This window comes from Nothobranchius furzeri, chromosome 4, assembly GCF_043380555.1.
Source record: "Nothobranchius furzeri strain GRZ-AD chromosome 4, NfurGRZ-RIMD1, whole genome shotgun sequence".
In the NCBI taxonomy this organism is placed as follows: Eukaryota; Metazoa; Chordata; class Actinopteri; order Cyprinodontiformes; family Nothobranchiidae; genus Nothobranchius; species Nothobranchius furzeri.
This window is the reverse complement of record NC_091744.1, coordinates 2047817-2059125: the sequence shown is the minus strand read 5'-3', so window position 1 is coordinate 2059125 and position 11309 is coordinate 2047817. Positions and strand designations below refer to the sequence as shown.

The window sequence follows — 11309 nt, the reverse complement described above, 5'->3', positions numbered from 1 at the left end:
ATTCGAACTCACGACTGCATCAAAGGCGTCATTCTTTTGGTTTTTCGTGCTAAACAGCGCCCCCTAAAGGTTCAAGTGTGAACGGGAAGCGATTCGTTTGGACATTCTCGCGATATTCTGCGAGATCCACTTTCTTCTCGTCCAGCATGGCTGCGTTGTGTGAGGGGTACACGTTGTGCGGACTTGTTCCAGCTCAAAATCGGTTATGTTCGGGTCTTCGGGGGATCGAAGAGGAGAGAGACAGCGACCATGTCATCGTGACGGAATCAACTAGATGCGCGACGCTCTACAAGGTAACATTTAGACTCCTTATTGAGAATACTTGCGACCTGGGCCAGCTGATCAGTCAGTGAACTCGTGTTAGCATACTCGACTTGTTTCAAAGACAGTCCCTGATTCAGCACATGCGATAACACAGATACAATAAATGTTTGACATGGTACACATTTTAATGTCATTTAAAGTGGGAACAACGCACCACTGAGTTTGCAACATAGCCTCAAAAACAGCCAAGAATAAGCTAATATTAGCTGTGCTGAAATCATGCACATTCGCCTAAAGACATATCAGTCGTTACTAGATATATAAATAAAGTAGTTGTGTTGTAAACTTTTTAAAGAGTCCGTTACTAACATGTTTTCTTCAGAAGTGACTCTTTGCTCTTGTGTTTTGGCAGGTGTCAGACCAGAAGCCTCTGAGCAGCTGGACAGTGAAACAAGGACAGTCTCTGACCAGTTCAGCTGTTTTTAACACTAAAACCAGCGAGTATGTAGCGGTGTCGGACAACAAGGTCAGTTTGAGCTGTGAGACATCCTGATCAGGCTGTTTTACGTGCCAAAAGTGTGTCCCTTTAATAACATTTGCTGAATTAGTTTCCAGTTTTTGTTCATCTGTCCTTCAGAGTTTCAGGTTTATTCTCAAGGCAACTTAAGTCGTAACTGTTGCTTTTGTCACGATTTCCCTCTTTGCATGATCTGTTTTTTTAACCATACAATTTAAGTGACACATCCTACAAGTTCGACGCATAATAACTGATTTATTTATTTCTCCTCGATTGTATTTCACATTATTCTCCTTTTATTCCAGGTGATACGAATATGGAAGGAAGAAGACATACTGTTAGACAAGGCTTTCAAAGCAACGGTAAGTTTGCAGTAATAATAATTACATAATACCAGAAAATGCAGCTTTTCCCCATCACCTCACATTTTAAAGTCTCGTAGGACGTGTTGACAACTTTGAATGCATCTACGTTTTCTGGTTCTGTGTTTTTTCTGAGCAGGTGTCGGCGGATGTCTGGATGGTGCACTGTCCACGAGGAGGAGAGCCTGTGGTTTTGTTTCAAAGAGGAGATGTAAGGCTTTTGGACTCGCTGCTGGCTGCTCCCCACCAGCCCGTACAGGAGGTCCTGGCTCAGGAAGAGTCCATCAGGTGAATATGACGATACGAAGATTTCATACATTTTGGCTCACAAGAAGAGGTTGACCAACTCTTTTTGGTTTGAAGCCATTTATAATTTTTCTGTATGCTTATAGTCTTGTGCATAACAAGCTTCACTTATTTTTGAGTGACTTATTCTGGCATCCAGTGTCCAGATTGATGGGTTTTGGGTTTTTGTGAATTTTCAGTCACATAGAGAAGATTCCACTTTGTACATGTTTTTTTTTTATCTTTAGGTGGAGCACCAGCATTGTGACAGAAATGCAACAAATGGTCATTTTCACAACTGAACTGGTAACTTTATTAATATTTTCTCAAACCAACTTCCTGAACATGAACTCTTTGTTGTCCCTGCACCATGGTGGTGGTTTAGGTTTGTAATGATTTGTTTCTGCCCACAGAAAGGAGATCATTTCCTTTGCCTGCAGAGACTGAACCCAAATTCTTTACAGAGGTACCACCTGGAGAGGGAGGAGCCGGGCCTCTCACCCCTCAGCTTCTCAACCTCCTACAGGGATAAACACATCTGCCTGCTGTACCTCTGTAAGCCCTAATTCAGTGTTTGCGTCTGACCAGGTGTCTGTTTAATAAATGATCTAAGTTTCTTTTACTTGTTTGTCCTCATTCAGACCCTAACGGTCACGTGTATGAGAGTTTGATCTCTGTTCGGGGTTCAGGAGCCGGCGAAGGCTCCGAAGCGCTCTCGCTGCCGCGTAGTCTGATCCTGAGTCTTCCTGTGGGCGATGACCTGCTGGAAGCAGCTGCAGCCGTCGTCCTGGACGATGCTCACGTAGCTGTGGTGGGGGTTCCACACCCTTGTGCCGGACCCGGTAAAGGTAAATGGAGATTGTGTCACCTGGGTAAAAGAGTCAAAAAATGTTTATTCGTTTAGCTAAAGACACTGATATGCTACTAGATTTAGTGACTAATGGATTTCTTTCTTCAAATCAAGTACAATTAATACATTAAATCTCTGTTTCAAGGAACAAAGTCCCTAATATTGTGGAGTGTAGTTAAAAAATTTTGCCTGCAGACTTTAGCGGGCTGTTGCTCCAAGACAAAACTCTTTGTGTGTTTCTTACTTGATTTATGACTCCATGTGTTTTCCTTCATTTGATCTGTTTGGTATTATCTTTAGTTATCGTTTTCACATAATCAAGTAATCATTTAAATAATTTAGCATCACAGCAGTGCTTCTTTTCTTCTCCAGATCAGTTATTCCACTTTTTTGGCTTGATTTTGCTACTTAAAACACCCTAAATGAACCGGAATGCTAAGCTAATACAGCTCTGGTCATAGACTGCAGTTTCTGATGGTTTCTCTGTCCTCGTCAGACTTTCTCTGCATCTGGAACACAAACTTTCAGACGCTTCAAGCTGGTAAAGAAATGGCGGGTAAACTCTACGGGCAGGTAGGAATTTATTTTTTTTCTGTTCAACTTTTTTATTGTTATTTAATGAAATGATGATAAAATCATAAAGGTGATTTTTAGCAACACTACCAACCACAGGTCACAGACGGGCCAGGGTTCCCTGTCCTCCCAGCTGATGGAGGACTGTATGACTTTGGTAGATCATTGCTTCTGCTCTCCACTGTGAGGAGGCGCACCACCCCTCCTCACAACTATACAGCAGTTTACAAAACCAACAACTGTTGCATGAGTTCACCAGCGGTATGGAACTAGGATTGGGACAATATTACATGTAACTTGTACCAAGCTTTGTAACCTGTAACGTGTTTTGTAACTAACTTTCGTTTTGTAACACGTAACATTTGCTACCTAACATGAAGCTTTGGTTTTGTAACTTGTAGAAAACAATCAATGTTCGAGTTTCAAATCACAACTCACAAAACACACATCTCAGTCTACAAGTACAAAACATTTTGTCTCAATTCTATCTTCCTTCCCAAAGAACCAATGACAGGCTTTGTCTGACCAGCCAATCATGAGTCTTGGATTCCTGTCAAAGACAATTCCTGTTGGAAGGAAGCTAGAATTAGGACAGAATGTTTTGTACTTGTAGACTGAGATTTGTGTTTTGAAACTTGTACATTGATTTTTTTTCTGCAAGTTACAAAATAAAAGTTTCATGTAACATGCCGAAGTTACGTGTTACAAAATGAGAATTACATGCTACAAAACTAAAGTTACGTGTTACAAAATGAGAATTACATGCTACAAAATTAAAGTTACGTGTTACAAAATGAAAGTCACAGTTACAAAACATGTTACAAGTTACATGTAATATTGTCCTAATCCTAGTTCCATACAGCTGTAGACTGGTGCCCTAAATCGTCTCATTAATGCTTTTGTTATTATTTCTCTCTCTGATATAGCTGTGGAGTTATTCAAACAAGTTGTTTATTCCACATGGGAAAACCCTGTCCGTTATACCGTTTGCGTGTCCCAAATCGTGTCTCGCCTCTGCTTTGGGGAAACTAAAGCAGGCCAGGGCTGAAGGTGAGTGAACACTTCTTTGCTGCTTCACAAAGCAAATGGTTACAAAATTCTGAGTAAATTCATGAAACACAATCAGTGTGGAAGTAAAATCCGACAATACTTAGGATGCATCAATAGTTTTTTATTTCCTGTTTTACACATTAAACTAACACTTAAAGTGACATTGTGTAGTTTTTACCATTAATCTCTGGAAATATCCATTGAAATGTTGTAAATGAATTAAAAGGTACCTAGTTGATGAAAAATATTGGCAGTTTTGTAACATATAACCGTAAAAATCTGGTCTAAAATACATGGGAGCGGGTCTAAGTCTCTGGGTGACACCATGTTGGATGCCATGCTTCCTTCTACGGAAGCCCATGAGGACAGAATGCATTTACTGATTTGTAACAAATGGTTACAAATCTTTCAGCATTAATAAACGTTGTTCTTTTACACATTTACCTCTTTACTTATTATAAGTGATGAAAGGGCATCTGATGTTCTTGTTATTTTGCTGGAGGTTGCACACTCAAGGATCTGTTGGTAAGGTCTTACTTGAACACAAAAATATTGCTTGCTTGCAATGATTTGGGTATCTACTGCCCCCCATTGCCAGGGACAATACACACTGTCACTTTAAGTTTCCTGCTTCTCCCCCCACTGGTTAAAAGCAGAATACAAACTGTTGTAAACAACCCTGCCAAAGCCTGTAGCCAGTGCTACAAGCCAATAAGTAAAAAGATCCACACTGACAAAAAAAATAATCTTATTACCTACAAGTCAAGAAGCAACAAAGCCAGGTCATCATCAGTCTGATTTTATGGTATCTTTCATAAAACAATGGCGCCGTAAAGCAGAAGCAGCATCAGGGAGCATTTGGTTGTTCAGAAGTGGTCAGCTTGTGGCGGTAATGTGTTTTTCACAAAATATTGCAAGACTGTGGTTTAAAGGGTGTGTGGGGGGGTGGTCTCTGTGCTGTCGACGCGCTGTCACAGACATTCTTTTAGCTTTGACATAACTTGTTTTTTATCCTGATTGAAGCAACGCTCTTTGTTTTTTTTCACAAGCCTCTTCAAAGGTGTCTGTCTTCCACAGTATCTGTGAACTGTCTGGTGATTTGTGCTTCAGCTCTAACGACCAAATGATCCCAGATCTCTGCATCGCTCCAGTTTGCCATCTCCGCTGATTCTGTTTATAAATGCAAAACTGGCTGGCCATTTTTAGTAGGGATGTCCCATTCCGATATCGGAAGTAATTCGATATCGACCCAAAAACACTGTCGGATTATATCGGACTGCATCAGAAATCTCCGATATAAGCAGTTTAAGGTTCACATTTTAGTAACCAATGGTTAAAAAAAAAATTTTTTTTTTTACTTACTTACTCTTATTGGATCTTGTTCTCCAGCTTGATCAAGCCGTCATACATTCCACACTAGGAATTTAAATAGGTAAAAGTATGTGTGACTTGTGCTGATTTCATATCCGATTGATATCGGTATCTGTCTATACTGCAGGCTGCAATATCGGTATCGTATCGGAAGTGAAAACGTTATATTGGGACATCCCTAAGTTTTTGTTTCATTTGCAAAATTGTTGCCTGCCAGGGCTCGGCTGACATTCCACTCGCATCGCCATGTCGCCGCGGCGTTTTCATAAGACACACCATGGCGGCAATATTACCCGGATTTGCCGCCATGGTGTGTCTTATGAATGAGACCGTATCCCCCCATAGCTCCCTCAGCTAGTGTAGGCTGATCCAATGTTCACACTGGTTTTAGCTCTATGCTTTCTCTCCGAAGACATTGCTCTCTTGCTTATTCTCTTCCAGGCTCCGCCATGATGCCAAGAAAAAACAAAATTCTTCTTCTTTTTTTAATCGATGGTCGTTAAACTTAAAAAGCTAACTTCTTCCTTTTATACCAGCTACTGGCAACGTAAACAGCTAATGTAGTTAAGCAGGTAGAGACGTCCCACTAGTAAATCTACCCAAAGCAAAACAGCGTTAAGTGCAGTTTTAGGTCTGCAGAGTGCTGTTCCATGTGAGGTTGTTTAAGTTTCTGCCTCAAGAATTACTGAAACCAGTTTGAAAGCAATGGCCTAAAGTGTTCAGAACTCTTTATTATTGCTTTAATGTCCTCTCTCCGTCGACTTTCTCCACCAGATTCCAGACCTCCGGCTTTGGTGCCCTCTTGGAACAACATTCTGCACGGAGAAAAGCATCAACCTCCTAAAACAGCGGAGATCAGGAAGACTGTAAGTTGGATTACTGATGAAGATGCTGGATTAAATGGTGTGAACGCCACACAGCTTGAGCAGTGATGGTTCAATAGTTTAGCAGTAATAGGAGTAGTAGTTATGTGATCTTTAAAATATTATCTTGGGGCGACGGTGGCGCAGGAGTTAAGTAAGTAAGTAAAGTAAGTAAAAGTTTATTTATATAGCGCCTTTCTCAGATATAAATCACAAAGCGCTGGAGTTAAGAGCTCGCCCCGTAATCGAAAGGTTGCAGGTTCAAGCCCCGCTCAGTCTGTCGCTGTCGTTGTGTCCTTGGGCAAGACACTTAACCCAAGTTACCTGCTGGTGGTGGTCGGAGGGACCGGTGGCGCCGGTGCTCGGCAGCCTCGCCTCTGTCAGTGCGCCCCAGGGCAGCTGTGGCTACGTCGTAGCTCATCCCCACCAGTGTGTGTGTGTGTGTGTGTGTGTGTGTGTGTGTGTGTGTGTGTGTGTGTGTGTGAGACAGTGTGTGTGTGTGTGTGTGTGACTGTGTTGTAAAGTGCCTTGGGGGGTTCCAGGACTCTAGAAGGCACTATATCAAATACAGGCCATTTACCACTTATTTTCTATACAGAGAACCACTCGTAGGACCCAGTCGTCACCTTGTTTAACAACTGACCAAGTACTAGAACTGATCAAGGTATGGGCCAACATTTCTATATGTTTTCATAAATGGCTCACAAAAGATATAGATTTGTAGAAGTATAAAAGATGTGCCTCCTGCAGACAGCATCAGCAGAAGAGGTCAAAAAAGAAGTGGAAGGCCTCCTGACCAGGCAGGACGTCCAGGACCTGCAGCTGTCTTTGGGGCAGCTAGCAGTAACCCTCGTGTCCCGAAGCCTGGCTGAGCCGGCTTTTTATACTCCCAGCACCCTGCAGCAACTGGTACACACCCAGTGCCTCTGTCACAGGTCGGTTGGATGTGGAAGTTGGATTAAAATATAAAAAATATGTCCTTTTCCACCTAAAAGAAGAGGAGTTTAACATGTTGTGTTTTTAGTGAATGTAGCTCTCCTTTCACGTTCAACAGCATCTGCCCTGATCTGGTGGCTCTGGCTCTTGAGAAGAAGGATTACTTTCTGTGTCAGCTCTGCTTACAGTTCTTCCCCGACATCCCAGAGGTGATCACATGCGCCTGCCTCAAGGCTTTTATCAGGTGAAGCACTTGCTTGGCCCTTATCTAATTTCTACAGATAAACACTTTAATTTGAGACTTTGATGCGACCAAGTCTGTTAAAGATAAATAATAATAGTTTGTTTCCTTTGATTTTCTTAGTTTGCCAGACGCAGATGCTGAGAGGTTGAGTCTAGAGCCTGACGGGGTGTCTTTTATGCAAATACTAATCTCAAGAGAGCACGATCAGGTTGGCCTGCAGAACGGATTTACTTCTACTTCCTGTGAGGATGAGGACGCCGGAAGTGGTCAGCAGAGAAGAAGAAAAGACGAGGAGAATGCCAGAAATCCACCAGAACCAGTTTGTCCAGTGGGGGTCCACAAAGCAGCTCTAATGTATCCCAAACACAGATCTTATGCGTAACTAATGTGAGGATTTGACAAAAAAATGTCTCATTAAAGAGATCTTAACTGAAACTCTTTAGAAATGAGGTCCTGCAGGCGGCATACAGCGACACGTTCCTTCTCCCACACCTTAAGGATCTTTCCTCTCAACACGTCATCGTGAGTAGCAGCTAGTTCCAGTTCAGCCTCCAAAACGAACCACAAAGTGCTAAATCTGCAGTTTTCTGTCATCCGTGCAGCTTTTCCTCCAGTACCTGCAGTTTCTTTACCAACAATATTCTCTTGAAGCTTTCCCACAGAAGCACAGCTTCAGGTCACCAAGTCAGAATCAGGTGTGTTTCCCGTTGACAGAATAAGTGTTGACTCACCACTGGATGCAATAAATCAGATTCTGCTGATCTGGATTTTTGTTTGAGTGCAGATCATGGATTGGGTTTGCATGCTGTTGGATGCCCATTTCACAGTTCTAGTGATGACTCCAGAGGCTAAAGGCTTATTGCAGAACCTTCACAGATTTGTTGATTGTCAGGTAACCCCCTCAGACATTGTCTCTTCTCTCGTTAACGGGCTTTTTAAAGTTTCTCCAACACCAGGAATCCTCCTCTTGTGTCCAGGTGAAGCTGTTTCTTCAGCTTGGAAAGATCGAAAGTAGCCTCCAGCAGATAAATGAGATGAAGGTGAAGGAAGACGTCGGGGCGTACTCCATCGAGGTCATCGAGCTGTTTTAGACAAGTGAATAGGAGTATTTTAATCAATTTCCACTCTTTCTGACTCACTGGGTTACAAACTGTAAGTGGTCCAGGAATCCAGGTCTTTTACCGTTTATGGTAAAGGATGGAATACCGTTGGCGCTGCGACAGCTGCACATGTCTGTGAATCCTTTTGTAAATGCGTTTCAGCTCCTTGAATGTGTTTTGCATGTTAATTCGGTGTCTGCTTACGTCAGAATGGCTATTTAGTGAAATACGGACTAATGCCACCCACAGGCACCAATAAAATAAAGTTTTTTAAACTATTATAATTGTGACATAACATCAACCACAAAAGTCAGTGTTTTTGTTAGAATACATCTACGTGTAAATCTGTTTTTTTTTTTTTTACATAGAACTAAGCCTGTTGAATATGCAGTTTGTGTGACATTATTTCTATGAAAAGATGCTGCACAACGCCATGTTAGTGAAATGGTCATTAATCACTTGTAATTCAAATCAGTACATTGTTTTTATGCCTTTATACAAAATGTTCTTTAGATAGTCCACAACTCCAGACATTTAAGGCAACGAATTCTGGATAAAAAGTATTAGAAACTCATTTGAATAGAGAAAAAACACCATGGTCCAGAGGTTTTCACATTTTTAGGCATCTAATCCTAGCCTGACAAGCCAGACTATATATGTGAATATATAGTCTGGCCACGACCATAGACGCCACGACCCATTGAGGGCTTTCAGTCGTGGGGCGGGCTCTACGGTTGTCTTTCAAACTTTCTGCATGCAATTGGATAGCACTAGGACCAATCAGAATAACGAACAACGTGACGTAATCACAGCGACGGAAAAGCTCAGGGAGGCAGCAATGGCATCTAACATCAATGATTTCTGTCGTTTTTGTATGAAAAACATGCGAATATCAGGTGTACTGGGACATTGCACTACCTTGTTTGATAAAAATAAGAAGCCGCCAAGTATACCCGACAGACTTTTGCTCGTTGGATTGGAGATTAAAAAACGATCAGGGAAGTCTAACCGTGTCTGTAGGGGTTGTGTCTCTACGTTATCAGGAGTGGAAAAATATCTTTCACTGTATTGGAGATGGGTGGAAAACGAGAAGGACGATGAATCCTGTGCAAGAGAAAGCGCGACAAACTCCGAAAAAAGAAACCGAGAACCGTCTCCTCCTAAAACTCCAAGGGCACTGAAAAGGTTTTGCCACAAAGCTACAAGTCCAGGAATAAATAATGTGAGAAGGAGTATTAATGCGGTAAGTTTGCTAGGCTACCACTTCTCATATACAAGTATATAGAGGTGATCTGAAACAGTACCGAACTACCTTAATTAATTTTATTAGTTAAGTTCATTATTGTCGTGATTGATGCTAGCAAGTTAGCCTTGAAATTTTGACTTTGCATAATGTGTCCTAGCTAATGTAATCTGTGAACTACAACAATATCATTAATCAGAGGGCTCCTATTACCCAGGCACGAGACCGCAGTGACAATGGAAGCCTCTACAATCTCTTAGTTGGCATATAATATATTAATGTGTATGCAGCCTCCATGCATATGTTTTATGTGCTGTTGTCTGCTTCACGTCATGAGAAATAGGTTACTTTGTGTTGTGTGTGCGTTTTCTGTGAAACATCGTGAGCTGGCCTTCCATAAATTCCAAATAATCTACATGACATTAACCGTGTGTGTGTGTGTGTGTGTGTGTGTGTGTGTGTGTGTGTGTGTGTGTGTGTGTGTGTGTGTGTTGAAGAGGCTGTGATGTGTGAGTCATTCTATGAAGTGTGTCTAACCTTATTTTACTATCTTTCAGGCCATCACCAAGCAGAATGTATGTGACACCGAGGAGTCTACGATAGTGGAACATATCACTAACAGGAAATGGGCAGCAGCGGCTAAGTTCATCATGAACCATAAAGACTTAACTCAAGAAGTAAAAAAAAACATACTTTCACTGCTTGAGAATGAGTGCAAGACAATTTGCAACCCCAACAACAATTTCATTTTGTGGAGGTCATCGCCAGAAGATCTGAAGTCCTTCTCATTTGACAAGCTTGAATCAGACCTACAGCGTCTGTCACCACTTCTGTTCTCTATCTTTGCTACCATCTGCAACAACTCCAGTCCTGTCATCTGTGCTGCTTCTGCTACTTTGCAACGCAAGAATTTGGTCTAGTTCACTAGGCTAATCTAATCCATGAAATTACAATTGCAAAAGAGTTGTGACCCCTTATTGTTGGCTAGGCTGAGCAAGTACTGCTAAAAAGTAAATTAAAGATAAAAACAAATAGTTTCTACCAGTTATTGCAATTGTGGAATTTTATTTTTTGTAATTGCAAATATATTCTATTGGGAATCAAGTTCAAGCTTAATGTTTTCATTTAAAAGGCATTTGAACAAAAGGATAGGTTTAACATTTTAAGAATGTAGATGATAGCAACAAAACTTGAGTAAAAAAAAATCTTGTCCTGTACTGGCCTCATGAATTAGACCAAGATCTTACCTTGTAAAATTTATATATATGCATGTAACTTCTTAATGCAATTATCTAATCAACCAACCACATGGCAGTTGCTTTAATGTATTTAAGGGTGTGGTACTGGTCAAGACAATCTCCTGAACTCCAAACTGAATGTCAGAATGAGAAAGAAAGGTGATTTAAGCAATGTTGAGAGTGGCATGGTTGTTGGTGCCAGATGAGTATTTCACAATCAGCTCGGTTACTGGGACTTTCACGCACAGCCATTTCTAGGGTTTACAAAGAATGGTGTGAAAAGTGAAAAACATGCAGTATGCGGTAGTTTTGTGGGTGAAAATGCCTTGTTGATGCTAGAGGTCAGAGGAGAATGGGCCGACTGATTCCAGCTGATAGCAATTTTGACTGAAATAGCCACTTGTTACAGCTGA

General features: G+C 41.4%; 1 protein-coding gene across 1 annotated transcript; it reads left to right on the top strand.

The window, feature by feature from the left end:
* The first annotated feature begins 110 nt into the window (after window positions 1-110).
* Window positions 111-8693, top strand: nol11 (nucleolar protein 11). The gene is made up of 18 exons (XM_015968932.3): window positions 111-293; window positions 677-790; window positions 1087-1143; window positions 1283-1431; window positions 1677-1734; window positions 1842-1983; window positions 2070-2276; window positions 2775-2851; window positions 3778-3901; window positions 6047-6138; window positions 6734-6799; window positions 6886-7070; window positions 7190-7315; window positions 7436-7669; window positions 7759-7837; window positions 7918-8010; window positions 8100-8207; window positions 8293-8693. The coding sequence occupies exons 1-18, from the start codon at window positions 147-149 to the stop codon at window positions 8404-8406; spliced, it is 2172 nt and encodes a 723-aa protein (XP_015824418.1). The 5' UTR covers window positions 111-146; the 3' UTR covers window positions 8407-8693.
* Window positions 8694-11309: the final 2616 nt, after the last annotated feature.